The following is a 26,972-nucleotide window of genomic DNA, read 5'->3' as shown; positions in this document are numbered from 1 at the left end:
GGGGCGGCCCCCTGGAGAGCACTGATGGGGGGGGGCTGGTGAAGTCACCCCAGTGCTCCAACCACGGCCTGTGTGTCCAGCCGCACCACATTGGAGTGACGGTCAAGGAGCTGGACCTCTACCTGGCCTACTTTGTCCACACACCAGGTACGTGTGCAGATTTACTGCAAACACACACAGCCACATTCTGGTCATTGTGTGATCATACACACTTTGGCATGTGAGTCACAGATTAGACCCTGCTATGCACTGTGTACAAGGCTGAAACCCACAATCAGGACTCAGATAATGGACTCAGCCCCTGCCTTGACATTTAAAGGTACAGTCTGCGCAATATAATCTTAAAAAAAATCTTTGTCAAACCAGTGTTTCTATCTGGTTTAAAGAGATTCCAAAATTTGACAGTCAGTCTTAAAACCTGTGTTTACCTAGAGATATATTTGTGCTGGTACATTTGTTCAAGTATTTGTGTGCAAATTTGTCTAAATCCAAATGTGCATGTTTTCCGGTGCCATCTGTAAACAAAAGCATCTGCAAACCTGTTTATCTGTGTGCGCATGGAATGTGCATATGTGTGTGTGTGTGTGTGTGTGTGTGTGGCGCTCTGTCATGTGTCTGTAATCCATGTGTATGTTGCTGTGAGATTGATATGTATCAGTAGCATTGCCGTGTGTCTGTGGATTTTTTTTGTGTCCATGTGTATGTGTTGTGGTGTGGAGAGTGCAGCTGGCCCAGTCCCAGGTAGTTTGGGAGGTAGGGAGAGTCGGTCTGTCTGCAGCCTCAGCCGCCTCAGCCTTACGCTACTCCGTACACACACACACACACACATGCGCGCTGACACACACGCGTCACACACAGGAGATCTTCCTAAAACACCCGGCTGCCCCCATTCGTTGTTCATCTGATTCTCATGATGACACACACACTGAAACATTTTGTTTATGAGAGTGTGGCTCTGCCTCTGTTTGTTAGTGAAATTGTTTATTTCTCCATATTCGGTGCACGTTTCCTGCTGTGAGTTAAGTGAAAGTAAAAATTGAGAGGGTGAAAATATTTTGGTGTGAGGTGTTTTCAAACCCACATGCATTTTGTTGTCAAAGCCATGACCCCACTGTGAAATGTTATAATATTCACTGAAGCAAACTGATATTTACTCAGTTTTACATTCTACTTAATTTGAATAAGAATTATTCTTTTGTATTGCTAAATAGCTACTACTACTATGTTCATGGTAAATTAACAGCATAATATAATATTTTTGACTTTTTTTTGCATCTGCAAAAAAAAAATATAAAAGATAAGATTTTTTTTAGGAGGTCATTTGAAGATTAAAATTCCATATAAATCATATTATAATTACTGCAGGAAACTGTGAATTGCAAATAATCCACTTTTACCACAAAAAGAGAAAAGGAGCTTTTAAGGTGTGTAGATGTCATGTGATTTTGCTTAGAAATGTGAGAGATGTCTTTAATAAGTGACATTTTAAAACAAACCCAGTGGTATTGCAGGCGATACTGTGTGTCAAATAATCGTGCTCATATTTGTAGACGTCTGAAATTTGCTGTGTCCTGTATGTGACTTATTAGTGTAATATATTCCAGACTGAAGCCCAGCTATGCTATCAATACTGCAAATGTACTGTGACCACAGTCTTAGCCGTCTCCATTTACAAGCTGAGATAATGTGCACATATTTTTTTTTCCTCTTTGTTTAATCGTTGTTATTTTACAGTTACGATCCAGATGTCTGTTTCCACAAGGTGGAGGTGTTTGCAGGTGGAGTCAGGCGGAAACACTGACTGATTGCACTCACAGTTACAGACTCTTCTTCTGCCCTTTATTCTGATCCTGGGTTCTTTCTCCACACACTGGCATACAGTTACAGGGCCTTAATTCTTCTCCTTGGCAGGGAGGTGCAGCGTTTCTCTGTGACAGAGTACCCCATGCCAGGCTCCTTTCAGCCCAGTGTGTAACTCTGCTTGAGTTTGCAGGGCCTCCGTGAGCGCCTCTTCCTGTTCCACAATGCACCATGGCTAACCACGGCTCAGATTAGCCCCCAGCACAGCCTGGTGCCCCTCGGAGTAAAGCCTTTTTTTTTCACTCCGTGCCAAAATCCAACAGCCACTCACCCCCATGCATGTACTGAAGTAGCCTTCATCTCTCTGCTGTTTGTAACATCACATTTGGATTTTCCTTTCTGCACATATAAATCGGTTTTACATACAGACGTCACTCCTGTGTGTTGCTTTAACAGACTTTTATATATTTTTTTCTGCTCTCATAAATTAAATATGATGCATTTTTTGTTTTTTCCTGCATGTGCTTGCATCTAAAAAAATGCATCTGCAAGGCGCAAGTCCTCTGCTGTGGGAGGGAGAACGTTTCCTGTTCTGACCCTGCTCAGTTTTTCCACAGCAATCTCAAAAGCTGTCTGTGCGGCACCTTGCACATATGACTGGAATGGAACAGAGAGAACATTAGGAAATAACTGATATAAAAACATCTACCTTTGTCTGCTCAGATTGCTCTGTTCTGCAGCAGTCAGGCTGGGGTTGACCAGAGTTTACAGAGGACAGACAGCCAGTGGCTCTGCTCTAACCTTTGGGGTGGCACTGTTACAGTTTTATTCTTAGCACCCCATTCCATGGTGTCTGTGTCTTGCGGAAGCTATCAGTTGCCAGGCCTGATGGTTGGACCGCAGCCGTCTCACCCGCCGGTCCCTGCCGCGGCGCTTCAGGTCTCTTGTCCCACTGATGTCACTGTCGCCAGCTGCAGGGAGGGGGGCTCTGCTTTCAAGCGGTGTGATTGACAGAACAGGACACACATACACTAACCCCCCGCCTCTGTTTCTGCTTCCCTACAGTACAGTATGTGTCTCTGCTTTTCTCCAATTATAGACTTTGGCCCTTCCAGGCGGGGCAGTAAGGGTTGGGGCAGATCAAAGCCGCTGTACTCAGATCTGCACTTCTGCTCTGCAGCTGCAAAGCAAGGTCCAACTATCAAAAAAGAGCCTGTCCATTTTTCTGGACAAATACCTGGCTGCGCACACACACAAACACACACACAGCAGGGAACAATTGTCCCAGACTGATGAGAGTCGACCCCAAAAGTGGTTAATTTTCTTTCCACTGATTCTGCTGCATCTGATGGTTCAGGGATGTGGAGGAAGTGAGGGACATAGAGAGAGAAGGGGATGGGGGGGGTCTGATCTCCTCTTTGATCACATCTGTTGAATCCCAAGTCTGGCTTGTCAGGTGGGCGCTATGGGCCTCACTTCACCACAAGACCCCAGATCAGGTCATGTCGTTTGAGCGACATGTTCCATATTTGTCAGTCTGACAAAGCCGCACGCCTCCAGCATTAGTCATATTTGGAGCCTGAGCAGCCTCATGCGGCTTTCATTATACTTGTGCTGTTTTGATAAAATTTCAGAGAGTGCAGTCTCCATATCTGTTCTCTGTGCTGGAGACAGACGGAGCAGAGAGGTGCCTGGGCCAGGTCCGAAAGCCAACTGTGTGTGTGTGTGTGTGTGTGTGTGTGTGTGTGTGTGTGTTTGTTTGTTTATGTGTGTGCCAGGCTACATCATATTTCCATGTTGCTATGGTGCGACTGTGAACCTAAGATGTTCATTTACCCATCAGTGTCTCTGTGTGTAGTCCCAATGTTACAAATGGCCAGGAGAATATCTTTTAATAGACGTGAACAAAGACAGGGATCGACAAACGGCCAGACTGAGAGACTTAACGCCTTCACATCACACTAATCCATCAAACGCATCTTATCTGCTTTGCCCAATATCCTGAGCTTCAAAGGGAGGTAACGTTATCAGATGCAGTTACACAATGAAGAAGAGACCAAACAGAACAGAATAAGATTTGTTTAGTCCCCCCCCCACACACACACACACACACAAACTGTGCAATGGTAGCAGTATAGCAGTATAAGAAAAGCAGATTCTACCAGCAGTAATACAGTATGGTCTGGTTATGTTGTTCTGTCAGTTGCTGAGTGTTTGCAGAAGAAGAAAACAGGGAATGATTAAAAGAAAAAAACAGTCTCCTCTTTTCTTTGGCTGAATGTTCATGTGCGGAGCAGAGATTTCTGGACGGAGAGCAGAACTGTGCTCCAGTGCTCTGGCACTGGTCCGTAACCCAGGCCGACAGAGAAACAGAGAGCGCTGGCGCCGAGGGAGCCACATTGATGTGGTGTGAAAAAACACTGCTGCTCCGACGCTTTCAACGGAAACTTTCTTACACTTTGTTGTCATTTGAAATAATGCGGCCCAATAAAATCGGAGCTTGGGCGAGACCCTGTCATGACGGGACAGCGTCAGTGACACTGTGGTGTGTTAATGCGCACTGAGGCACATGAGCCTCCGACAGCTTGGCTTGTCTTCAGAGCCCCCAGTTTTTCCAGTTACTTCTTGCTGTGTGCATGTGTATGTGTGTGTTTGTGTGTCGTACAAGGAGAGGGAGAAGAGAGGTGTGTGTGGTGTGCACAGAATTGCTGGTAAACAGATTACTCCGGCAGTATGATCGGGCTTCCAGATAAATCAGTCAAAAGCCGTTCGGCTGTCACTCGCTCCAATCCTTTGACCTCCTTTAACTCTCCACCACTCTATAGGTCTGACCAGTGAGCAGCTCTATGGGCTTAGTCGCAGGCCAAGCTGCTTCATATTCACTGTAATTATCCAGTTTAGTGAATAATACAAGAAAAGATACACAAAAGATTGAGTATATGATTGAATTAAGTCCAATTTTGAAACAAAGGTCAGGTTTTAGCTTTGCAAATAGAAAAAACCCTTGTAGCAGAAAGTGCCTGTTGTGGGCAACACGGATTAGCTTTATTTCCTAATTTCACTGTACAGTGATTTTTAATTATTTGTGTAATTAAGGTTAATAAATAAATGGTATGGTGTCTCTTTTAGCAATTTAGCAGCTCAACTCTGTTCACCTTTTTATTCTGCTGCAGGTTTTTCCTTCTCAATTAGAGCAGAAAGCTAATTCTCAAGAAATTAAATTAGTTAATAATCTGCATAAAAATAGTAAACGTGCAATAAAGTAAAGGCTGCTCAACCTGTATAAAGGGTTTTATCTATTGTGCAATCGCTGTGTTTGACTGTATTTCTGAATGGATTTCACAAAATGTACGCACATTTTTCCCCTAGTTTCGTTGTATATTATTTTTGGTCTCGTTTCAGTGTGTGAATTTGCATGACCAGTCCTCTCTTTCTCTGTACAGACGCCAGGCCTGAAATCTGTCTGTCCCCTAAAAACATACGTATCCTTGCACAGGAGGGGCGGCTTGGCTCCTCAGCTGCCTGAGCCAAGGGGCAAAGAGCAGGAGGAGAGGAGAGGTGAAGACAGCAGAGGAGGAGAAAAGAGAAAGGAGAAAAGAGAGAGAGAGAGACGGAGAGAGAGATGGAGAGAGAGAGAGAGAGAGATGGAGAGAGAGACGGAGAGAGAGAGAGAGACTTTTTCTGGGCTTTTTCCCAGCAGCCAGATTCTGATCATCCCGCCTTGCGCCTTGTTCCCTCGGTCCAGTGGAGCAGAGCATGGAGAGACTGCCCTGTAATTTGGACAGCTCTTTCCATACGGCATACGAGACCGGAACGTCACGGCGTTGCCGAGTGCAGATCCCCCCTCTCTGTGTGGATTTTTTACTTAAAACCTTCTCAAACTCAAAAATGAGCAATTATACGCAAAGAAAATCCTCTTAAATAAAATAACCCCAATAAAATCCTTGCAATGAACACTAATAATGATGAATAAATATCTTCCTTTAATTTCCCCTCTGCCTTATTCATGCTCTTATTGAATGGTTAATGTCATTGCTACTAGGGTGATATTTAGCGCTGATATAAAGTAAAAAGAAAAGCATAGAATAAAGATGATGCAAAATGCCATGCTGAAAACAAAGAGAGGGAGGGCAGATATTCAGGCTAGTGGGGCTGGTTGGCAGCATTTGGCACCCAAAGCCGCAGCTCTGTTTAGAAGGTGCCAGCTTTTCAAACCGACTCTCAGTTCCTGCCAACTTCTCTCCCTCTGATCCTTTTCTTTTGCTCTCATTTTAACATTTTCCCCCCATATCCTTGTTTTCGCTTAACACCTCTCCCCCTCTGCGCGTCCCCTTGCTCTCCGACCATCGCGCCTATGGATGCTTTCTCTCACAGCGGGCTGCCAGGAAAAGTGAGCTTCACAACATTTGCGCTCAGGTCTTATTTTGTGGACATGTTGGTGCATTGAAAAAAATAGCTATCATGGTACCAGACGTTTTGTTTTTTCTTACTTTACTCTCAATATATTTTCCGCCGGCTTTTAGCAGAGGGGATATTGTTTCTCAGTGGGATGGTGGTGCTGTGGATTCAGGTCCAAAACAAAATGGAAGACAAAGCGCGGCGCCTCTCCAATCAGGGGCAAATGAACTTAGATTTTTCCTTCAGCGCGAATATAATTTTTGTGCATTTTTGACTTTTACTAAATGTCTTCAGGTGTCTGCATAGACGTCTTCACTGACAGAGCAAGAAATGGTATTCAGGATTAAAGACTGAATGGAAGAACATGTCCCAGGGCCCTTCGGAGACTAAAACGTTGTGCCGTGAGTGATGGGAGAAAGCGTTAAATGCTGGGTGTGGATGGAATTACTGAATAATGATCAGAAAATTAGAGCCATTATTGAGGGAGAGTAAACAGGCCTCTCTAAGTGTGAAAGGCCCCTATTCAGCCAGGACCAGGAGCAGGACTCCTTTCTTCCTTTCATGGATCCACCCATGGCTTCGAGAGCCCAGCTTTTGTTCCCTGAAATAACAGAGTGAATATATGGGGTCGTAGGGGTGGGGGGTCCTGTTCCCTGTGGCGAGCACAGTATGGAATAAAGCCCCTAACTGTAAGGTACACTCCATATTTAACCATCCTTTTTGCATTATTTTCTATTTATTTCAGTGGACATTGGAGCTTTTTTCTTGTCTTCCCGTACTTGCAGTTATTAATCAGACTAACTTGTCTTAATTAATTTGTCTGACGTATTTACACAAGTCAGTGTTACAGAGTTTGGAAAATCTGGCAAGAGTTTTCGTGCATCTACATTTACACCTGCATGTCTCTTCTCCGTTATGGCTTAAAAAGCTTGTTTCTTTCTCTGCGTCCTGAGAGTCTATAGTCAGGGGAAGGTGGGTGTAAACGAGGCGCTAATGCGACTACTTCCGTGTTTGTCAGCGCAAATGTTCCAATTAATGGGAAATAGATAAATAAATAAACTCGCCATGTCTCTGAGCAGCTGAACAGCGACTGCGAGGCTCAGACGGGGACAAAGAAATGAAGAGAGGGATTTACACTTTGAGCAAGCCGTCGGAGAGAATAAAGGACACTGTTCCATGTTTTTCTTTATTCCTCACATCACTTGTAAGCACTGAAGTTTGCAGCTCTGCTCACAGATTAGGAAGATTTAACATTTAATACTGTTTTCTGTAGCTGTTTAAAAAAAGATTACAGTTAAGTTTTTAATATATTTAGTATTGTTGACTTCAGAAACCATTTTTTATCCCACTTTTGCCTTTCTGTCATCTAATTTGGACTTTTTCAGCAACATGCCTTCACTTACTGTATCTCAATCACCTATTTCTATTTAGTAGTTCATCCTTCTACATTCAGGTCTCCCTCCTTCATACTCCCTCTAACGACACTCTCCGGGACGAGGCTCCAATTAAGCTTCGTGCTCTGGCTCAAAAAGAATCACCAAATCACCTGACATGTTCACTCACTTTTGCTGTCTGTTTGCTTTTCATATAGATAGCCAGCTCCATTTCACAGGCATAATTTTGGATGGTAACAATCTTATTATTCCCATCAACTGTCAGTGCTCAACTCTCTCGTCTATAATTTCAGACTCATTTGAATTCTTATTGGCAGCTTAGATGCATAAATTTCATAGAAGATAGCAAAACAAGGTTTTTCCTCTCTCCCTGGTGAACAGTGAAAATATGAAGGAGATTAGGGGGAAAGAAGTTTGAGTTGTCTGAATTTATCAGAATAACACGTGTCCAAGATCATATTTTAGTTTTGTACATTTGATATGTTTATGTCCTGAAAAAAAAAAAAAAAGTTCTGTATGTCGGCTTAAACCTCACAACAAGACCCGCTAGCGATTGTGCTCGGGTGCATAAATGACCATACTGTATCTGCACATTGGCTAGCAATGAACAGCGTTGCCATGGCCACGTAGCTTTTTCTCTGTGCACCTTTTCTGGGTGATATCCAAGGAGTGTCAGTGGCTGGCCTGGTTGGCACAGTGAGAAGCCATGTGGTGCCGGGCCGTTTCCGTGGCACTTCGGCCTACTGTGTGGGCAACCAGAGCGCAGAGCTCTGCCAGAGGAATCCGCTCAGGTTACTTTAACTCTATAGAGGGCATCCCCACGCAAGCAAATGCTGACACCTATATGTGAGTATTATCATGTGCAATACAAGTAGCTGCTACATACATATGTCAACAGCAAGGTCTGTACAGTCTGAGCATGATTTCAGATTCAAAGGAAAAATCTAAATTCCTTTGAGTAAAAGGTGATAGATTTTCTTGGTGTTGTGATATATTATTTCTGGATATAAAAGACACCTGTCATTGGATGCGGACCAAGGGAGGCATATGAAAAAGTCATACTGCAGTTTTAGAGCAGATTGTTGCCTTAATGTTATTCACACATTGTGTTAGGCTTAGTTCAGTCCGGGGGGCTTACATGTGAAGTATCCTTTGAGATGGCAGCTCAGATAAAATTTATAGTTAACAAAGCAAGGGAGCCTGTGATATGAAAGACTCCTTTGCAGGGAGACAAAATGATTTTAACCCTTGTGCTTTCTTTGGCTTTACTTCCTTGTTGTTCAGGGTCCCACGTACTTTATGCTGCGCACACACCCTGCTGTATAAGTGAAAATAGTTAATGCAAAACCAAACTGATCCAACCAAAGTCTTTTTTTAATCTTAAAAAAAAAAAAAAAATTCTGACCTTATTAAAACCCAGTATCTAGAAAGCCACTGAACTGCGCCCTTCCTTATGCCACACAGTTGAAGCTTGCATTTGATGAAGGTTAAAAATATACAGAAATCAGAATAAAATATTATTACATTAACTCAGGAAATGTTTCATGTTTAATATTTTATATGGGCTGTGTATTAAGAAATGTATATACTCTTCACTTGCATCCACATTTCCCTCACTTGCGTCTTAGTACTGCCTATGTAAGATGTGAGGAGAAACGACTCGAAGCATGTTTGTAAAGACGCGAGATCCTCGGATCCTTCATCTGAAACATCCAATCACAAGCTGATTTCTGATAAAGGGTCGTGTCTGTCCATTCATAAAAGGATGCTCTCATGTATCCTCACTCATCGCTCCTCCAGCAGCCTCCTCACTCCTGAGAGCAGGAATAAGAGCTTTGGGATGTCCTTCAAGATGGCGGACCGGAAGGACTTCTGGGTCGAGCGAGGAACAATTTAATAAGGGAAATGGGAATTTACTCACATTGGTCTATTTAGGCCATCATGCTCATTTAACATTTTCCCGTCTTCATAATCTGATTCTTTTGCAGCCTGTAGTTGTTTTGAAAGCAATTAAGAATTGAATGTTTTTGTCACTTCTGTGCTGCCTTAAAGTTATATTGATGAAGAGTGATAAGGTCAGAGCCTAGATGCTAAACATTAACATAGTCTTTATTCACATATTAATATAAGCATGTTGCGTGTGAACTGGCCGCCTGACGTATCATTCATGAACATCCCTTTCCATTTTGTCTTTCAAATGCAGCCTGCATTTTCTCTTAAAGGATTAAGCCTACATCCCCAGTGGCTCTCTTTCAGTCCGTAGGAGTGAAGTATGTTTTTGGTGTTGTTTGTGTACATACTCTGTGTGTGACTCTGTGTATATGCTCATATGCACCATAGAAGTGGGCCAAACGACGACAAACACTGTCTGCAGCAGAGCATATGAATGTCCTTTCTGGACTCACCCAGCACCTGAACCCCCCTCTTCACACCTGATGCCTGTGAGCCCTGTGCAGCATGTGCACATGAAGAGCAAACTATGTATTTGCAAGGGAACACTCACTAGAGTGTATGTGCACTGCTATGACCCAGCTGTCCTGTGGCAGGCCTGGGACTAGGGATTATACTGTGGGGTGTGCAGGACTCTGGGAGGAGGGAAACCAGGCCCCAACTGGGTCCTCCTCACTCCTCACTGGTCCTTGACTGGGAATGCAATCTGTCATTGTAAAAACGGGAAATTATAAAACCACATGAACTCCTTCCTTGAACTTTCATCAAAATTTTCCACTCAGAATGATTTGAAATTGAGGAGCTGAATATTCCAATTACTCCTTTTAGTAGGTATTTTCACTCTGGTTTCCCTCAGCAGCTGAATGGAGATTATCTACTCTGTTATTTGCCCTTTGTGCGGTAACATTTGATTGGTGTATTATTAGATGCAGACCACCCTGCCTCTGAGCCCTACTTGAGTTTCCATTCTTCTGCTGCTCCGTGTTAATGCAGGGCTTTCTTGCAGCAACCCAAACATACAGGGGAGCACATGCGGAGAATCAATGTAAAGATAGAGCCGCAGTCCATGCAAGTGTCCTCTGCTTGAGTGGAACGGTCATAGAGAAGGTAATCCAAGCCTCAGTGTTTATTTTAAGAGCTGATGATCTAGAGATGGCCATTAAAAGCAGAGAGCAAACAATTTAAGAGCAGTAAATCTGAATGGAAGAGAGGAGGGGGTATGGCAGGAATGGGAAGGGAAGGAGGATAGGGGTTCTTTCTGTCACTCTCTCTGTCCCACTTTCTCTGCAGAAAAAAAACTTGACAATGGCTTAGAACAATCTGGCCTTCATTCTGCGGTTAGATTTTTATCTGTGGTTTTGGCCACAGTCTTCCCCCCGCTCTTCTATTGTCATTTTTCTTGATCTGAGTTTACTTTCCCTTCTGGCCTGGCTGTAAAACCGACCTTAACAAGATACTATTCACACCGATAGGAATGGTCCTGTTATTCCCACTATTTTGGTCCAGGGTTGTTTTCATCCACCAGGACTTAAACACCTTTTACCTCTCCGGTAGGCTGAAAGATTTAGTCTCTGGGCAAGGATTCAAACTTCACAAATCTGGCAGCTACACAGGGAAATCCTTAAGATAAGAGTCATATTCACACACATATCTTGGTAAACTAAAGATGGCTCACACAGAGAACTGCTGGTTCATGGGTGTTGAGAAAACATCAGTGCTAGTATACATCAGATCTAAGAATATAATCTGTTTGCTCTGCATGGCCGATGTCACATTCCATATATGAGCAACACTTTTCAACACAGAACTGTAAACTGTTCTTTTCAGTTAGAAGATCCTTATACATAATGGACCAGATACTGTACAGCTGTGATTCCCAACAGGGGATGCTTGATTTTCCCCAATGGGTTCTTCTACAGTTATCTGGGCATACATGGTACATGGCGTACCTTACATGGAAAGATTGTAGAGTACAGTGCCATATGCTGGAAATGCATCAAAACTAGCTATCAATTGAGCAGAGAAGTTAGCTAATAATAAGAGATAAATGGTTTAAATAGTTAGTTCAAGTAAAACCCATGCAGGCACAAGGAGAACATGCAAACTCCACATAGAAAGGCACCAGTCAGCCACCATGGTCTGAGCCCAGAACCTTCTGAGGCAATACTGCTAACCACTACACTGCCATGCCACCCAGGAGAAATGGTAAAGTAACTACAGGTAATGGACAAATGGTCGAAATTATTTGCTAGGAGGCACTTCTGACAGGGCTGTTTGGGGTATTCTAACTTAAAAGGGTGGTAACCACTGCTACACATCCTTTTTTCCTTGCCAAACAGTTGATTGATGCTGATTGAGTCTGTCTTGTTGGTGCTGTAGCATTTTCTTTGGGGCTTACAAATTTTTTTTCACCATGCTTTGCCAAAACCATTGTCCCAGTAAGACATATTTGATGTGTTACCCAAAACCCAACTTAGAAAAAAAACATGTGGTTCCCTACTTCTAGACTGTCGCCCATCTCCTTTTCATTGGGCTTTAGATATGTGATGAAGTAATCCCAACATATATCCTAATGCAAAACAAACAGAGCCAAGTTACACACATTATTCCCCCACGCTGATTCGTGGAAGTTGTTAACCAAATAAAGCTCTCTTTTCTCTTTCTCTTTTTCCATCTCACTTGTGCTCTCAGTGGATCTGTCCTGGCTAGAACTCATAATTGAAATAGCCTCAAGCACAGAGATTCTTTTGTGGTTAGGCTTTTTTTTTCCCCAAAAAGGTGTTTGTGAAAAAGAACAGGATTTTCTCTCTTGGGCTTAGGTCCCTCCATTGCTCCCCTGTTGCCTCTCTGGCTTTCTTTGTCCACGTCTGGTAAACAGTTGTCTTGCACACAATGGGAGTGAGACTTCTGGTTTTGGAGCATATCTCGATTGTTCCTTGGCTTCTTTTATTATAAGCATTGTCCTTCTGTAGCTAAAATAAAGGAACTTCTTCAGTTAGAGAAGTGGTTTATGAACATCTGACATTTGGTGTGAGAGTATCTGCTCGAAGGCCAGTCTCTAATTTGTTTACATAGGTTGCTTTAATTACTGTAGCATGCTAGCCTAATGCTTTACTGTCTGCAGCATGAAGATACTATGCACATGAAGTAACATCCACTCATAGTAAATGCTAGATATTCATTGCAAACAAGGATAGAAATTTTAAGACTGCCTTTTAAGTATTTTTCAGCCCTGCCTAATGCAAAATTATAGTGGTTAGCTTGATACTGGGTGCTTTAATGCTGGTTAAATCTATAGCGATTAACTGATGGATGCACCTGCCCCCGACTGCAGATTTGCATTAAAGTGAGATTATAATTTGTGACAGAAGAAAAATAAAGCACATTATTTTCAAATACAGTTTGAAAGTTGAATTCATATGCAATTAAAATTACCCTCTCACTTCACTATACTTAGTTTTGCTGTTATGGCCTTATTTGTTCTGTAATAACCAGTAGCTAATGGTGGCTAATGCTATCAAACTTAAAGCTGCATTAACTAAGATTTAGCACAAATTTGGATAAATCATGTAAAAAATTGTCTAGAAGTGTTTTCTCCCTGCTGTACTTTCAGTTTTGTACCTTTGTATTGAATTATTCTGATTCAATCCAACTGACTGAAACACTGGCGTTTTGTTGTCCAATTAGCAGAAACCAGCGCATTTTCCAGGGGTAGCAAATGAGGTAATTTTGCTCAGTTTGCTAATATTTTCTCTGTTTCGGTCCAGTTTATACCTGACAACACTGCGGTCCATGTAGCATTTTAGTGAGAAGGTGTGGAGTTTTCTTCACTTTCAAACCATAACCAGTAATTTTTGTTGTTTCACATATGACTCCCTGTTATGTGTATCAAGTAACACTGAATGCGCTGTGATAGTGGCCAGAACATTAGCACCTTATCAGTATTACTGGGGAAAAAAAAAACATTCCTGGGTATAATTTGCTTGTGTTTTACTGGAGATGCATTAGGTGTATGTATGAATATCGCTAAAATGTAAACTTCTTTCCTTGAAATGCCACCGAAAACCACGGCCTCTATGGGCTTTATACTGTGTATACATTAGTTCTGGAGCCGGTTATTACTGCTGGCCAACTTGACTGCCACGACTGTCTCTGGCTGTCATGACCACATATGACATAGTTTCAGAGACAGGGCAGTTTCAGAGAGGGGCAAAGAGGAGCAGAGGGAGAAAAGGAGGGGATACTGCTCGAGTTTGTTTTGACTCTCACTTTCCCCTTAATGGTCAAGAGAGAGAACTTATTTAATGCAGCTTTAAGATAAATATTACTGTGTTACTGACACTAGTAAGTCAGTTTGCAAATGATGTCTTTTCTCAACTTCTGCTTTTATTGCACTGGACTTTAGCATCCAGCATGATCTCATAATTCTCATTTACAGTATAGCCACAGTAGCTGCTGTTTTACAACAGTTAAATAGTCTTGCTGTACTAAACTGTAAGGTGTCACTTCCTTTAGTCACGTGCACAACCAATACTCCAAAGAAAAGCAGGATATGTGGTGTATCTACCATGCACATGCCTAGTTACAGGCACATATTGTATATCAGCAAACTATGAAATGGCTTTACATTTGCGATAAAATCTGTTATATGCAAAGAAAATGACTCATTAGTTGAAATGCTCACAGACCATATACAGTAAATAGACAGTTTGTTTTTAAGAGGTCAGAAGCAGAAAAGTTGTAGACCACTGTATAAGAGATGCAGCATGAGGAATTACATTTTTAATTTGTACTGCAAGCAGTAAAGAATAATGAGTGGAGAGCATAGTTCAGTCTAAATTAAAGGCTCCATGTGTGCCTGTCCACTGTCGCTTTGCAGTATGCATGATGAACTGTGCATGTGTCCATGCTGAGAATAATATTTCTTGGTTAACTAAGTCATTTTTTTAGAACTGACAGAAGGGCGCACACGTGTCACACACAAACACACACACACACTCCCCCAGTCAGGCGGACATGTGTTCTGCACAGTCTGTCATTACAGAAGCCTTGATGTGGTCACTGGGTGGCACTGAGGCCCCTTATTATTGTCGTTTTTATGACAACTTTCACTCTCTTGCTCTACAGTGCACCCCCCTCCCTTCTTCTCTCTTTCTCTCCCTCATTTGTACCATTTGCCTGCCTCTGTCCCTTCTCCTTTCCATTACATCCCTCCTCCCTCCATCTCCCACCTCGTCCAAACCCACATCCATTTCTCTTGCTGCTGCAATGGGATGACTGTTTGTTTTAAGAGTGTAAACCATCCTGACACATAGCCCTACGGAAAAGGGTGGATACAGGAGTGTGTTTTGGTGAGAAGGAAGTGGGTGGGGAGCCAGGGGGTGTTGGAGGTTTTGGGGTTGGTGAGTAGTGGAGCAGACAGCTAGCTATGGCCTGGGTGATGTAGCTGGTCCAGTCCAGGCACTGTTCCCAGCTTTGTTGATGGTGGGTGACAGTTACTGTTTTTGGTTTTTTGAATAAGATGACATCCCAGGATATCCCCCTGATGGGTATGCTTAGTGTATGCTCATATGCTGAAGCCTGTGTTGTAACATGTAAATTCAAAACGACCAGTTTACCCAGGGGCAGGCCTGAGCAGAATCTGCTTTATTGGCCAGGTGTGTCAGACACACGAGGAATTTAACTCTGGTACATCGCTTCTCAATACGTATGTATATATCCTCATGCAAGGGGCAAGTAAACAGTAAACCAGCATAAGGCTGTGTAATATAACAAAATAAGCAGTATTAACAGCAACCAACAGTACAAACAATGCAGAATAAGCAGTATAAACAGGCAGTAAACAATGCAGACAGACACAGGAATGCTCATTGAAATGAGATCAACAGGAGTAAAAAGGAAGGCCGAGAACATTTACCGTTGCTCCTCCACCTCTCTACGTGTCACACTTCTGTTTTGTTTTGAGGATTTATGACATTGTGATTTGTGTATTATAGGCCATAATTTATTGTTCTACTGACTAAGCTGACTACACTGAACCGGCTGAACAGCAAGCTGTCCTCCTGAGGCAAGGGACTACAATATGGGGTTTTGGTTTCATGGCGCTGTTACAGAGACCTCTCTGTTGGAGTTGCACTGTAACATGCACATTTGAAAACTTTGTGTTTATGGGAACTCACAATAAGCTGAATATAAGGTGACAGTGTTAGATAATTTAGTAAAAGAACCCCAGTGGAGAGAGTTATGTACAAGGAGGTTGAGGTGTGTTTGCATGTGCACACACCCACACACAGGCAGAATGTTTTGCGTATCTGCGCCTTAATTAACAAGGTCTTTGGGAGTTTAGGCCTTGCAGCAGTGATGGGTTAATGAGTGAAACGAGTCACCTCGGGACAGCAACAGGTAAATCCTGTTTAGATCAGCCCCACAGCCCTACTTGCTTCTTAATTTGGTTATGAATACCCCCACCCTAATCACCTCTGCACCTTGTTCTAATCTTGTTCTTGCACCATCTCCTCATTTCAGTTTTTTTAACTTGTCACATTCTCATTATCTTTGTTCTCTTATTGCTCACCTTAAACTCTGCCCACGTACTGTTTGATGCACCCTGTGCACTTTGCTGTTCTTTATTGCTGAACAATCTGCTAGGACATTTGAGGTGACTAATGTGGAGCAATAGGCAAGTTGACACTGACACTGTTTACATACAGTAACAGAATCTGTTTGCATAGGCAATGAACTGTTGGCCAGGGTGTCGTATTTGATTAGACTAGAGAATATTAAAGTGATGTGCAGATATACACACATTCATGTATGGGTGTGGTTGTAGTGAGATGGACTCACCATCTTCCAATGTACCATCTCCAGACCAGACAGTTAGCGTGAATTTGTGATTAGCACCTCTAACTTTGTTAGCTCCTAATTTCATTCTCTTTGGAAGCCCCATGACTAACCCAGCTAGCAGTGCGTTAGAGGAAGAGACACAGCCCACGTGGGTCATTGTGGACTCAGTAACACAGAGGAGTTTACTGCTCCATGTGGAGCACCAGTGGGGAATTTCAACACACTGCTTCTATGCTCTCATTCTCACATTGCAGCCATGGGTAACTATCTGTCCACCTTATCTCGAGGTGCACTTATCACCACTTCTTACATAGTTGAGCATTACGGCTGCACAATAAATTGTGTGAGTGTGATTTACATCCCTGTGTGATCTCACTCTCACATGACAATGATTCTGCCATGTTTTTTTTTTTTTTAAGAAGTGAGATCCCTTGCATCAAACTAAGTGCTCCCCTTTCCTTGCTAACCTGCGTTAACCAACACGCAACTAATAATTGCAAAGTGATTTATTTCTGCATTAACCAACACACAACTACTAATCAAAATGATTTATTTCTGCATAAACTGCTATTCGACACTAGGTGTATGGGCAGGCAGCGCTACATTTAAAAGAAAATTGTTGCAGGAGGGCACAGAATATCTTTCACAATGTCAAACATGTTGGATTTGTTTTTGAATCAGTCTTCTCCTCCTGCCCACAGCTTGTCACGTGATGATTCCTGCTATTGGTTATTGCAGCTTAGCGAGGAAAAGGGAGCGCTTGGTTTGATGCAAGGCATCTCCCTGCTAATGCAAACATGGCAGAATCATTTTCATGTGAGACTGAGATCACACAGGGATCTAAATCACACTCACAAAACTATTTATTGTGCAGCCTTATTGAGCACAACTGCAAAACTGGACGATACTATTTGCTGTCAGTAAGAAAAGTTGGTGATCCCCAGTACCTGTACTTAAGCCATCCATATTTTCAGGAGTAACATACAATAATTTGGGTTTTATTTGTTCAAATACTGGTATTTTCCTATACCTCTTTCACCCATATATCAGAGTTTAAGTTGCTGCAGCAGCCAATATTCTTTATTATATGTGCATTTAGAAAGCAGCCAAGCACCAGGAGAATTTCAGAGTTCCTTCTTGATCCATGTGTGCGCCTGATGTGAGTATAACTTACAGTAGTGTGGAGGGTCTCCTGAGGTCAGGGAGCTGAAAATCACAAAGACATGTGGAATGCTGAAAGTTGGCCAATACAAACAAGGAGGCCTGGCTCTCCATCTGTGCAGAGCTCAACAAACACCAGCTAGCCTACCACCAGCCCCTAACTGTAGACCCAGGTGCAACCAAAAGCTATATGAAGTGGATTTTGGCCACAAGGCGGCAGAAAGAATCCAAAACAAACCACAAACACAGCGCAGAAGTAGCCTATAGCTAAATTTGACTATTCCACAGAGCTAAATTAGCCTTTTCTTCACTCTGATTCTATGTCTATGCAATTTTCTTGGTTGATTCTGATTCTGATTCTTTCTAAGAATTGTAATTGACAGCATACACAGATATTTTTTTGTAACTTTTCCTTAATAAAAAATTAAATTGTAATAACTATACAACTTCCAGTATTATTGTTTCCAGTATTTCTGTCTTTCTCTCTCTCTTTTTTTTAACAAACCTCCAAATAAAAATGAGGTGCAATATTTGTACTTCTCCAAATGTAAACAGGTGCAACTGGTAATAGCAACAGGAGAATGTCTTTTACATCAGTCCTACTGAGCACACAGTTCTTTTTGAAGTGTGTGTAATTAGTATTTGCTGTGTTTTATCATGGGTTGGATACATGTATTTCATGTGTAGCCAGAAATTCCCTCATTGTGCACTGTTTGTCAGAGATTTGGACATGGTTTCTCCTTCTCCAAGGTGTTTCTGTAGACACCACTGTGTGCTGTTTGTACACCAAGCACTTCCAGTGTATGAGTGAACACCTCTGCCTGGATTTGACATGAACGCAAGACTTGCTGAAGATGCACGTGAGATGTTGGGGACTGCACACGCTATACTTTTGGTCTGTGCCACTGCGTGCGTGACATGGACTGCTGTGCCTCTAAATCTGACCGACGCAGTAAATTTAGCTTTAGCCAGCTAGTTTCACAAAGTCCAGCTCGTCCTATATTGCACTGGGTGTTATTTACAGACAGATGACAGGCAACAGCAGTGTTGAAGTAATAAGAAGGACATAAATTAGTGCATCCACAGCTGACATTATGTTTTCTTCCATTTGGCTTGTAGATTTCTGCATCATCTGCATACATGAGGAAAAAACGGAAAAATGTTGAGTAAAATTTTTAAGTTCAGTTTACAAGATAGTTTTATGAAGGTTACAGGCTACACCTTTGCCTACAAAGTTGAAAGGTTTGTGTTTTCAAATAAAAACAGATTTCATAAGGAGCTGCCTAGGTTTTCTTCCCCCGTTTTTTAATCAAAACCTTCACCCACAAAGGGACGATCCATGAGGCTCAGTTTCTCTCCCCGGCACACATCCATAACAACAGAGAGCATTTTGGTCCAGCAGAACTCAGTTGGCTGCATCAAAATGGAGCAGTTAGGGTTTCACTTACAGAGTCAGGGAAAGTAAGTGAAAGGGGGAGAGAGATGCAAAAAGGGAAAACAAACACACAGGGATTGTTGAATTATGGGCAAAGACAGCTGAGGCTAACCAGGTTTGGTTTCCACGATGCAGTGGGGGGCTTATTGAAAAACAAGTCTATGCTCTCAAACACACTAAGGCTGTAGACTTTCTCTCCCCAAACTTAACAAAAACATATGCAGCTGAATATAAAGGAGAACACCTTCAAAAACATAAAACCCCAGGGTTCAAGATGGTCACAAAAATGTTCCACGTATCCTCACTGTTAATGCCAAAAACGGGGGAGTGTGAAGGAATGGAGGGAGGGAAGAGTGAATGAGAGGAGGGATCTGTCCTCACATTTGCTCTCAATTTAGGGCACTGAAAATAAGCACCAGGTTTCACTGGAGCCGAGTAGAACACCAGGAATGTTTTTCTTTATAAAACCAAGGGACGGAGAAATAGAGAGAGATGGGACTGGGGAGAGAGTGAGAAGAAGAGAAAGGGGTAAAAAAGAAAGAAAAGACAAGGCAAAAAAGGCAGAAGAGGAGGATTGCTGTTGGGTTCAGATGTGAAGCAAAGGAGAGAGAGTTTGAGTCATGGTGACCCTTATGACCCTATTGTGAAGAATGGTTTGATATTGAACCCTGAAGTAGAAATAGAGTAGATGTGAAGTAGATGCCATATTCAGTCTGTGTATTTGGTGCAGGATTATTTTGATGCAGGAGCGAAGGTGATATGCACATACACGGATAGAGATTTCTACAAATGTAAAAATGTACATTTATGCACATCTGTGGAAAAACACATACACATATGTAAGTCTTTTTCTTTAACCTGCTGCTCTGCACACTTGCAGCTCTGTTTGTTAGTGGGCTAGGTGGTGACCAGAGACTCCCCAAGGGCTCTGACTAGGCACAGCGGATGGAGGAGGTAATCTTTTTGAGAAGATGATCAATACTTCTAAATATGAGCAGCAACCTGCCTCTGTTTCTGTTTGCAACACAGTTTAAAGAGATATTGCCAGTGTTGAAGTTCCACTTTTTATATGGTAGGTAGAAATTTGAGGTAAGAAAATTGTGCGGTTTAGTGATTTTAGCTTATTAGCTTAACAAGCTCACTGGTTACAAGCTGGTGGTGGATGATGGACTTCATGCAAAGCTGAAATGATCACTTCTTTGCAAGTTTATGCTAATTTAGCAGGTGTTTTAATAAATTAATCTTATTGAGTTTTTACTTGCCAAGGTTTAATTGCATGTGCAGTAACAAACTTAGGTGTTGTCAACTCCAGTAATGTTTCACTTCACCCAATGTAGAGCGCTGAAGGGGTGCTCTGAATTTAAAACACAAGACAACAGGAGAGCACCACTGTGAAACAGAATGTGGCATAATAATCATTTTAGCTCAGTTATTTTGTTTTCAGAGTTGTTGAAAGCTAAAATCGTAATAATAAAATCGGATTAATCACCCAGCCCTAGCTAAAAGTAATGAATGAATAGTTTTAATAGTTACTTCATGGTTGGCTGTAAGCAACGAGTGGGTTGAAATAGTTGGCTAAAAGTAACAGATAAATTGTTTAAATGTTTAGGAACCATGCAAATACAAACTTTACAAAACCAATCTAAACCTAAATAATTCAGTTTCATTGAATAAAATAAGCCCTGCGATGGATTGGCGACCTGTCCAGGGTGTACCCTGCCTTCGCCCGATTGCCGGCCTGGATTGGCTCCGCCCTGTGACCCTGTTCAGGGACTAAGCGGTAGAAAATGAATGAATAAATGAAAGTGAATAAAATAAAAATAATGGAATTGGTTTTTACATTGTCTTTTGCATAATTAATTATGCAAAATAACATCTAGTTTCAAATCTTTCCAGATGAGCACATCCAGTGGTGGCAGTATATTAATGATATGGTGCTTGTTTACATTGAAGGGCTGTGGGGATATGTCAGGCGAAAAAGTTTGGGCACTGTTACTGTAGTTTATTAATGTTGGATATTTAAGGGGAAGATGGGTTAGTAGTTTGTATACATGAGGTTGTGGGATACAGTGGTCGTCTTTCACAGTGAGTCAGACTCCAGCAACAGTCTTAAGTCTAGTGGTTGACCTTCTAACAAAGCTCCTTCACCCAGCTCTTCCCACCAACAAAGTGCTGCTCTTATGCTGATAGAAACAGTTGAAAACAACTCAGAGTAGAAACAAGGAGGGAGTTAAAGAGAAAGAAAGCAAGAGGGGAGAAAAGGGGGGTAAGAGACAGACCAGATGTGTCTTTTGTTTAGATTTGAACGGAGCGGAAAGGAAGGGTGTAGGAGTTAGGAGGCAAGCTTGCAAGGAAGAGAAAGAGAGAGGGACAGCAAGTGGGAGTGAGTGGATTTTTTTGTGTGTGTATGTGAGGGTGTACTGTAATGAAACCAGAGCATTCATAGCTGAGCGCCTGTATGTGGGGAGAGGGGCCCGCGCCATACAGTATGTGATTACCTACTAGCAAAACCACATTCATTATACTAATTGCTACAATGGTCCCGGCGGCTGGGGGCTGAAAATGGGGCAATGGTGAGGGGGGCTGCATTATTAACATTTGTTAGGCTCATTGACTCCAAAATTCATGGTGTCTGTCATTATAGGTCACTGGGATATTCTCCCAGGTCTGCACTTGTAGAGAAACTGATAATCTGGAGGTCAAAGTTGAAGACCTGTTTTCTTTAAATCTCATAGAGCCTAAATCAGCATCCCAGACCCTACGAGCTTAATGCATGCGTAAAAATATGCTATGCCTATATCCAGATTGCCTTGCGTTCTCATGAGCGCACACATTTAGCATGTGTTTTGCATTTAGCCCCTCGAAAACACAAAGACATTAACCAAAACAGAACCGGAGAGGCCAAGATTTGAATGATTGAAAGACGGGGCCTTTCCTGCATTTTGCTGCACAAAATAGCCAGGCTTCCAGCAGCTTGTGTCAATATTGTGTGTACTGTGTGTGTACGTGAGTGCCCAGTGTATGCAGAGAGCTCTGAGCAGATGACTGGTATGACAGTTAGAACATGTGCGATGGTGAGCACACAAAGACTCACACAGCTCAATCTGTTTAGTGTCGAGCCCACATCAACCCAGTTGGGGAATGTTGCCAGGTGTGATCACCAATATGGCCAGCAGTTGTTGGTGAAACATTTGCAGCACATTGCTGAATTCTTTAGCATGCCTTCACAGGAAATGAACTAAGTCACTAAAATCTTTTTCCCACCCACTCCCCCTCCCCTCTGACCACAGTATCGGCTCTTGCGCCGTGTGTTTGTGTCGCCTCACAAACTCTGAGCTTGTTTACTGCATTTCTTCCTTCGCTGGACCTGTCTCAGACCCTCAGTACGATAGCATCATTACAATCGTATATTGTTCGGAGCAACTCTCTCACCCCTCCCTCTTTCCACTCTAGCTCAGCTCTTGTATTAATCATCCTAGAGAGTCATGATCTGCATCATGTGTTTCTACTCTTTGGCTGGAGAGGTGGTGCTTTTCAAATTGTGCAGAGAAACTGCAAACAGGGACACAGCCCACTAGATGGTTGGCAGGACCTGTCTTTCTCTTTTTCTCTCCTCTCTCTCTCTCACTCCTTTTCACACGAAGCTTGCAGGGATGCCTCAGATTTTTGTTTTGTTTTTTTTCTTTTTAGAATCTGTACTGTTAAAAAGCACATTTTAATTGCAGCTTTTGTGGTTTATATTCTGTTAAATCCCAATATTGATTGAAAATGATTCATCGATCAGTCCTAGAATAAAGCAGTAATGCCAGTGGAAATACTCAAGTAAAATAGTAGTAAAGTAATTTAAAATTATTCTTAAGTTGTACTTGAGTAAATGTACAGCAGTGTTTCTTTTTACTTCACCTCCTGTTTAGTTTCCCTCTGTAGTTGTTTCTACTTTGTTACTGCTCCCTGGGCCAGGAGAGACCCAGGAAGAGTCAGTCTGGCCAAGGTGGCTGCTGCCTGTTGACACAGCCAAAGTAAATGAGCAACACTCCCTCCGCCCTCAGTCGCTTGGAAGTGTGTGCTACTGTTGTAGGAGGCTAAAGTTGTAAGGGAATTCCCTTATGCTTACTGGCTTAATATTGTGCATGCAGCACTTTATCTACGTCAATGTATATGTTTGTATAAGCATGTGTGTGCCTGCACGGTCAGTCAACAAGACTGATGATAGTTTCCAGTTACTGTCAGGTGGTTTTTACATTGGTCAGAAATAGCCGCAGGACTATGTGAAGTATTGAGGGATTAAGTGGGGTAGGACGGGGCTGGCATGACAGCGGCGCTCTGGGTCTGCGTTCTCACTGGAGGATGACAGCTCACGGATGATATCACGTTTCCTCATGCTGGCACACTACCATCAACAACCCCCACACTCACCCACCCACCCGTGCAGCCCTGCCTGCACTGCATACTCTCTGGGTCAGAGCTACACTGCAGGGGCCTGACTAATCAGACCACACACACTAAGGCAAACGGAGAGGAGAAAGGTGGCGAGATGGGAGTTTGTTGTTTGACATCTAATGCTCTGCTGGGAAGTGAGGAGGAGAAGGGAGCTGGGCTGAGGTTTCGGGTGAGGGGTATTTTTTTTTGTACAGCGTGCATGTGTGTGGAAATCTGTGTTCTGGGGAGAATTTCATTTTGGAGGGAGAGGAGGAAAGAGAAGGATGAAGACAAACACTTATTAGGGCAATGAGCTCAGGGAAAGTGTCCAACAGGAGGGTTTCAGGTGGAATTAACCCCTCAGACCCAGTGAAGTGCCGGTGGCTGTCAGTACAGACTCATGCCATGTAGCCATACGTTGTCACATAATTTGATTTATAACGGATACAAAGTTTTCCAAAGATAGCACATATACCATGGTGAATTCTGTATATAAATAAAAAAAAAAAGTTGGATCAAACAGGTGAAAAATTAGGCCTGCAACCAATGACTATTTTAATAATTGATTAATCTGTCTGTTACTTTTATGATTAATTGGATTTATAAAAAAAAACTTGCAAAAATAAATTGTCCACATTACAAAAACAGTTGCATTCTTTTAAACAATGCTTATGTAATGTTTCTATGCAGTGCATTATTAAATAATATTTTTGAGAATAGAGCGCTTATAAAGTGCACAACAGTTCCTTAGTGATAACAGAAACATTTTTATGATTTAAAATAATTTAGGCTAAATGTTCATAAAACATACCATGTTAATGGTGCTATACTATATTCTATATTTTGATACGCCTCACTGACATTTTCACCTAGTCTCTCTCTCTCTCTCTCTTTCTCTCTGTGTGTGTCTGTATATATATGTCTCTTTTGTGTCATGTGTGACTGATTATTCTCACTCCAACTGTTGACAACTGTGATCAGATTCTACTTTATTTAACACACATCAGGTCGCCTTATGCTGCAGCCAGTGGCTTTTCACTTCAGTCACCTGTTATAGATTGTTGCCATCATTATAGATAAATATAGATATAGATAAATAATGTAGTATTTATGCCTGGTAAAGATCAGATTGATTGAACTATTGCACAGAGTCACTGAATGAAAAACCTCGTTAGCACGAAGAACAGTTTGCCGATTCTACTTTTTGCAGTTCAGAATTTAGAGGAATCGGCATAAAATGATGGTCAAGACACATATTTGCACAGTGTCATACCACTGTGCAGAAGTATGTGTGGAGCAGCCACTTGTCCTCAGGGACTAAAAGTAACATGCATTTCTGGACTCCTGGTTAATGAAATCACAAGATCAGAAAGGAGTGGTGTGCATGTTTTGTGAGCAGGTTTGTTGCGCACATGAGTGTGCAGCTCTGTGACAGTGATGACAGCTTAGTCTTGCCCTCCCCACTCATTCTCTCTTTCATGCAGGGTGTATTTGAAGTGGCTTCTGGGAGGCCCTGGAGCGTGCCGAAAGGTCAGAGGTGAACCACTGGTGCTCCCTGAATCCCCCCCCCCCAGTTTCATGCCACAGATCACTTCCAGATCCCCCCCTGACCTATTAGGCACAAAAACCTCTTACTCTTGTTATCCTGTTCTCACTGCTGACAACTTAACATTTGAATGTTGTGTGCCGACTGTTCCCCTACTGTTTCAGTGGCACACGTGTCATCGTACACACACATATCTCACCAATAGACTTGTTTTTTTTTTTTTTTTTCTCTCAGTTAAAAGTGTTAACAGAATACATTCTATTGCGTTCGGTTTCTGTTTGTGTGTTTAGTACATGTGGGTACATGTGCAGCTTCTCAGAAGGATGTTTTGTTCTCCTCCTCGCTAACACAGGAGAATCTGTCGTTCGCTCAGCGAGGTGTGAAATTGCACTGTCATCCGCTTCACCTGTCAGGGGGAGGGGCGGCAAAGCAACTCGGATCCTTCGGCACATTCTCTCCATTATTCTGTCACCCACTACTCTTTTTTCTTTTCTGTTATGGAGATCTGTATCTGGGTTTCACTAGGCAGTGTTCGCTGCAATACCCACCATCCCGTTCCCCTCCCCTTCTGCTTAACATCTGTTTCTGGTGAGGGCCAGAAAGGGGGATGTCGAACTCTTAAAATTAATTAGCACATTACCAAATGCTTGAGTTAGAAGAGGCCTCGCTAGACCCCTGTTACTCACCCCACTCCACTACTCCTCGCTCCTTCCTGCTCCACTAAACCCACCTCTCCCCATGTCCCAGGGGGCCGGTTTATCACCCAGGACCAATTAGACTAGGAAGCGAGGTCACTGACCCTCTGTCAGGCCTCATCAGTTTCTCTGTCACCTGACAGGGGCCATGCCACCACAAGGAGGAATATACAGTAAGAGGGGAGGGGAGTAGCCGTTGACACATGAAGGAGGATGCTGAGACGGCTGTACTAAGGCATTCGTTGTACCTGCAGAAACAGGGGTTATTTACTGATTTGTGTAGAAATTAAACTAAAGAAAACATCGTTTCCAATCTGATTGTACTGACAGCGGTCGCATGATCAGATATGAATCACATATAGGACCACATATGGAAGTGGACAAGATCTGATATGAAAAAATTTCATTGAGCTTATGCACACATCTGTGAAAAGATCATATCTGAGTCACTTGGACGAGGAAAAAAAATCTGATTTATTCCACTTCTTCAGGTAACGCTAGCAGCCCTGACACTGTACTCAGGCACAGCTGTGCTTTGGACTAAATATTAATGTCAGCATGCTGTCTTGCTTACAGTGACAATGTTAACTTGCTGATGTTTAATAAGTGGTTTTCATGTTCGCCATCTTAATTATTAGCATTATGCTAACATTAGCTAATTGGTATTAAACATGTTACAGCTGGAGCTGATGGGAATGGCATTAGTTTTGCAGGTATTTAGTCAAAGACAGCAGTATTTATTAATAGACTGAAGTGTTTACTGAGACATGAAGCTAATGTATTGTATTCTCCTTTTTCCCATTTCTTCCACTGCGCTGCTGCTGTCTTAACAAAAGGTAAGATACCTTTGTACTGTCTGTGTTCTGTGTGTTTCTTTCAAAACTCATTTTACATCTTCAATGTCACCCTGAAACACATATATCTTCTCATTAGCATTTCTTTTAATAAAATGCATAAAGCCTCAGCTCATCCTTCTTTGGTCCTGCCACTTTTTAAGATCACTATTGAGACAGGTACTTCCTACATACAATTACAGCACACTGGGCACTCCCAGTGTTCAGTGCTAATGCAGTGTGTACTGTAACAGGAGTGTATGGCTGTTGGGGATGATGAATAAGCACATGTCACATCCAACCTTTATGTAGCAGAATCCCCATTGTTCCTGTGACAGACCAACAATTAACTGTCCTTATTGTTTCTTTAAACCATAACCACAATGTTTTCCTAGCTTTAATTAAGTTGACTAACCTTAGCCATACTTTAAAGGTGCGGTGTGGCATTTTTTTTTGTAAAGAAAAACAGTTGTACTTTCATTCAGCATTACTCACCGA

At 42.3% G+C, this 26,972-nt stretch overlaps 1 protein-coding gene across 1 annotated transcript in view; it reads left to right on the top strand.

Moving 5' to 3' along the window:
* nfixb (nuclear factor I/Xb) overlaps positions 1-26,972 on the top strand; it is a 122,375-nt gene that overhangs the window by 25,951 nt on the left and 69,452 nt on the right. The window contains 1 exon segment of the mRNA XM_020613208.1: positions 1-147. This exon segment is cut by the window's left edge and continues 39 nt beyond it. Within this exon segment, the coding sequence (XP_020468864.1) occupies positions 1-147 (147 nt within the window).

Source organism: Monopterus albus, unplaced genomic scaffold, assembly GCF_001952655.1.
Source record: "Monopterus albus unplaced genomic scaffold, M_albus_1.0 scaffold131.1, whole genome shotgun sequence".
Taxonomy (NCBI): Eukaryota; Metazoa; Chordata; class Actinopteri; order Synbranchiformes; family Synbranchidae; genus Monopterus; species Monopterus albus.
The sequence above is the reverse complement of the archived record's forward strand: the minus strand, read 5'-3'. Positions and strand labels throughout refer to the sequence as shown.